The sequence below is a fragment of the Neltuma alba genome, unplaced genomic scaffold (assembly GCF_004799145.2).
Source record: "Neltuma alba isolate B1F8T4 unplaced genomic scaffold, ASM479914v2 tig00008204_pilon, whole genome shotgun sequence".
NCBI lineage: Eukaryota > Viridiplantae > Streptophyta > Magnoliopsida > Fabales > Fabaceae > Neltuma > Neltuma alba.
This window is the reverse complement of record NW_021634970.1, coordinates 48582-51822: the sequence shown is the minus strand read 5'-3', so window position 1 is coordinate 51822 and position 3241 is coordinate 48582. Positions and strand designations below refer to the sequence as shown.

General features: G+C 37.9%; 2 protein-coding genes across 2 annotated transcripts; one reads left to right on the top strand and one right to left on the bottom strand.

Annotated features, from left to right (window-relative positions):
* The first annotated feature begins 487 nt into the window (after positions 1–487).
* Positions 488–980, top strand: LOC114753843 (uncharacterized). Its single transcript, XM_028942551.1, has 2 exons — positions 488–502; positions 606–980. The coding sequence occupies exons 1-2, from the start codon at positions 488–490 to the stop codon at positions 978–980; spliced, it is 390 nt and encodes a 129-aa protein (XP_028798384.1).
* Positions 981–1656: 676 nt separating this feature from the next.
* LOC114753842 (uncharacterized) lies at positions 1657–2732 on the bottom strand. The gene is made up of 4 exons (XM_028942550.1): positions 2619–2732; positions 2420–2473; positions 2157–2309; positions 1657–2031 (listed from the first exon to the last, which is right to left on the bottom strand). Exons 1-4 carry the CDS (start codon positions 2730–2732, stop codon positions 1657–1659), a joined length of 696 nt encoding a protein of 231 aa, XP_028798383.1.
* Positions 2733–3241: the final 509 nt, after the last annotated feature.

Genomic DNA, 3241 nt, shown 5'->3' with positions numbered 1-3241 from the left:
ATAGTTAACTGATGCAAATGCAAATCGAAGATATATTTATATATTCAAACTGCCAGAGTGTATCGAATACAGCCAAGCACTCAACGTAACAGAAAAGATAACAAAGAAGGGAAATACAGAAGACCCGTCCAGAGAGAGAGAAGACGCCAGAGAGAAGATTCTCCAAATCATGCACACCCCTCCCTCACGTCCTGACATAGTTTTTATGCTACTGTACTGGCCTCCAGCTCACGCAATTTCCATGTGCTCTTTCTCACCCACATGCTACGCCTTGGTTGGACTTGGACTGAGTCCCCAGTACCTGATCCTACCATTGTTGGCCCATCCGTGGTTGGGTTCTGGTTGTTCATAATAGAAGGCACAAGAGAAGAAGAAAGAGATAGAAGTTTTGGTGGGCCTCACAACATGTGGGGCCTACTAAACCTCTCTCTTTTTTTCTCTATACCTGAACACCAATTCCACCTAGAAAGAATCTATATTCCCATTCATGGGAGGGACATACGTGAGTTTCCATTTAGTGAGACAAACATCTAATTCAGACACTGATTTGTTCACTTTAGTAAAACATTATTGATTTGATCAATTTATGTTTTGATGACGAGCAGGATCCGAAGAAAGGAGATTGGTGGATGTCTTATGGGAATGATACATATGTGGGATGCTGGCCAGCCTGTGTGTTCTCTCGCCTCTCTGAGAGTGCAACAAAGATAATGTGGGGAGGTGAAGTTGTGAACTCAGAATCTAATGGACAACACACCACAACACAAATAGGAAGTGGCCGTTTTCAAGAAGGTGGTTTTAGGAAAGCTAGCTTTTTCAAGGAAATTAGAATTATTAATGGCAATAATCAAGCCATCCCTCCCAATGACATTCACACTTACACTGACCAATCTAACTGCTACAATGTCCAACTTGGTACTTTTAATAATTGGGGCAAGTACTTTTGTGGTGGTGCTAGGAGAAACCCTGATTGCCCATGATCTTTCGTCTTGAAAGCTGATCGGATATGTCAAAAGCAAAAGGGCGGAAAAGTAACTTGTTATTCTTGGAAGCTTTTTTAGTTTAGTTCTTTACTAATAACCAATGCCTCAAGTAAGCTTTTAACGCAACCACAAGCCAAAGAACATTTGAAACAGAATCTACAACACACCTGTATACAGCCATAAGCTTATGCATTTTATTGAGCAACTTTGTGACATATTTCCTCTAGGAAAGATGAAAACCACCCTATGTGCGATGAAACTCAATGCCCAAGAAAAAGAGATAATTCACCCAAAAATTTCAATGAGAAGGAGGAGATCATTTGAGAAATAAGTTGTTGCACATCATTGCCATTACAGCCCATAAGTTATGCCTTTTAATTTCATTCAAAAGGAAACGTTATGCCTTTTAATGCACTTGTTTTGTCTCACCTTTTTCTCACTCCACAAGCACTTCGTAGTTACTAGGTTAATTCAAAGAACTCAACATAATCAAAAGCAATTGATATAATTAAGGGACCAATACATAAGAAAGGAACATCTGATATAACTAAGGTAACAATAAAGAATTAAAGTCGCCTTCTTATTTGTACAAAAATCATGATTAGGAAAAAAGAAAACTAGCAATATGAATATCTGTATAATAAGTCTCTCTGTCTCTGTCTCTGTGCCTCTCTCAAGGGCAATCAGGATTTCTTCCTGGACCACCAAAATAGAAGTAGGCTCCAAGTTCATCATCAGAAGATGCCATTTTCACATTGTAGCAATTGACATGGTCAGAGTAAGTGGCAACACCATTAGGAGGAGGCACATATTGGTTTTTGCCATTCACAATTGTAATGTTCTTGAAATAACTTGCTCTCCCTTGAGCTTCCCCAGCAAAGTGTCCACTTCCCATTTGTGTTATGCTGTGTTTCCCATCTTCAGATGCTAAGTTTAACACTTCACCTCCCCACAGTATCGTTGATGCTAAGTCAAACAAAGTCGACAGCCAATATCCCACTACTGTATCTCTCCCATATTGCATCCACCAATCTCTATTGATTGGATCCTAAATATATATCAGATGGAACACATATATCAAATTCAATTATTCATCTAATATGAGGAAACAAACATGCTATATTTCAATGAGAATGATGATATTGGTGTAATTTGATATGAAGAGTTGGGTACCTTCCAAATAAGGATGGTTATATCAAATTGGGATTTAAGGTCGCCATAGACAGACAACGGTTGGATGGAGGCTCCTACACCTACTCCATTGTTAAGTTGAACAAAGCCAGAGCAAAGCATATCAAAACATCCCGTACTTTGACCTGAATCTGCCTGTCATTTTGTCACAGAAAATCAGTAAATTAGTTATATAATGATAATAACCAAGAGAATGGTTTGATGAAACTACAACCTGGGTTGTGAAGTAACAAAGCTGAACTCACTGTCCAAAATGTAAAAAGTCTGGTGTTATTATCTCCATATAGCTGCGGATTCACCTAATTTTCCAAATTAAAAAACCAAAAAACAGAGAGAGGGAGAAAGAAACTCAGGTGAGCACATCAGAAATGAGAAGTTTCTTGGTTGATGATATGTAATATATTTGGATATAATCTTTTTGGAAAGAAGTTAAAGAATATATACCTGCCAGCCAGCTTGAATGCTATCGCAACCTTTGCTAGTATTACCATTTTGTATCCCTAATTGAGAGTTACTAAATTCGTTATGCTTTTCAACTATGGGTTTCCAAATGTTCATGGATGCCTTGCCTCCATAATGTACTTATCTCCCGTAGCATAAACTGTGGCAAACTAGAGGTTCCAAAATCATCAAAGAAACAACAGAAGAAAAATACATTAGTAGGTAAACATAAAACTGAAGAAACTACATTAGTTTACTTGTATTTACAAAAAACAAGAGATTGCTGTGTTTAAATTCAGAGATACACGCACAGTGGCAACAGTATATATACCTAGTGTTGAGCTTCAGTTTTAAAAGATGTAAACTCAGGAATGCTCTTGTGGTTCTTCTTCCCAAATCTTCGGATAGATTCTGCTCTTAAGATGTCTTCTTCTATTATTCTTCTTATAGGAATGGTTCCTTCTGGGCAACTTCCACTTTTGTGCCACAACTGAGAAATTGGCTTTTGCCTTGAAGATGATACTTCATTTTCTTCAAACATCATTCCTTCTGGATGAAAACCTGGTCTCATCTTCATAAAAGGAGAGATAATTAGCTTGTGAATGAGAGAAAATTTTGGTTCGGTG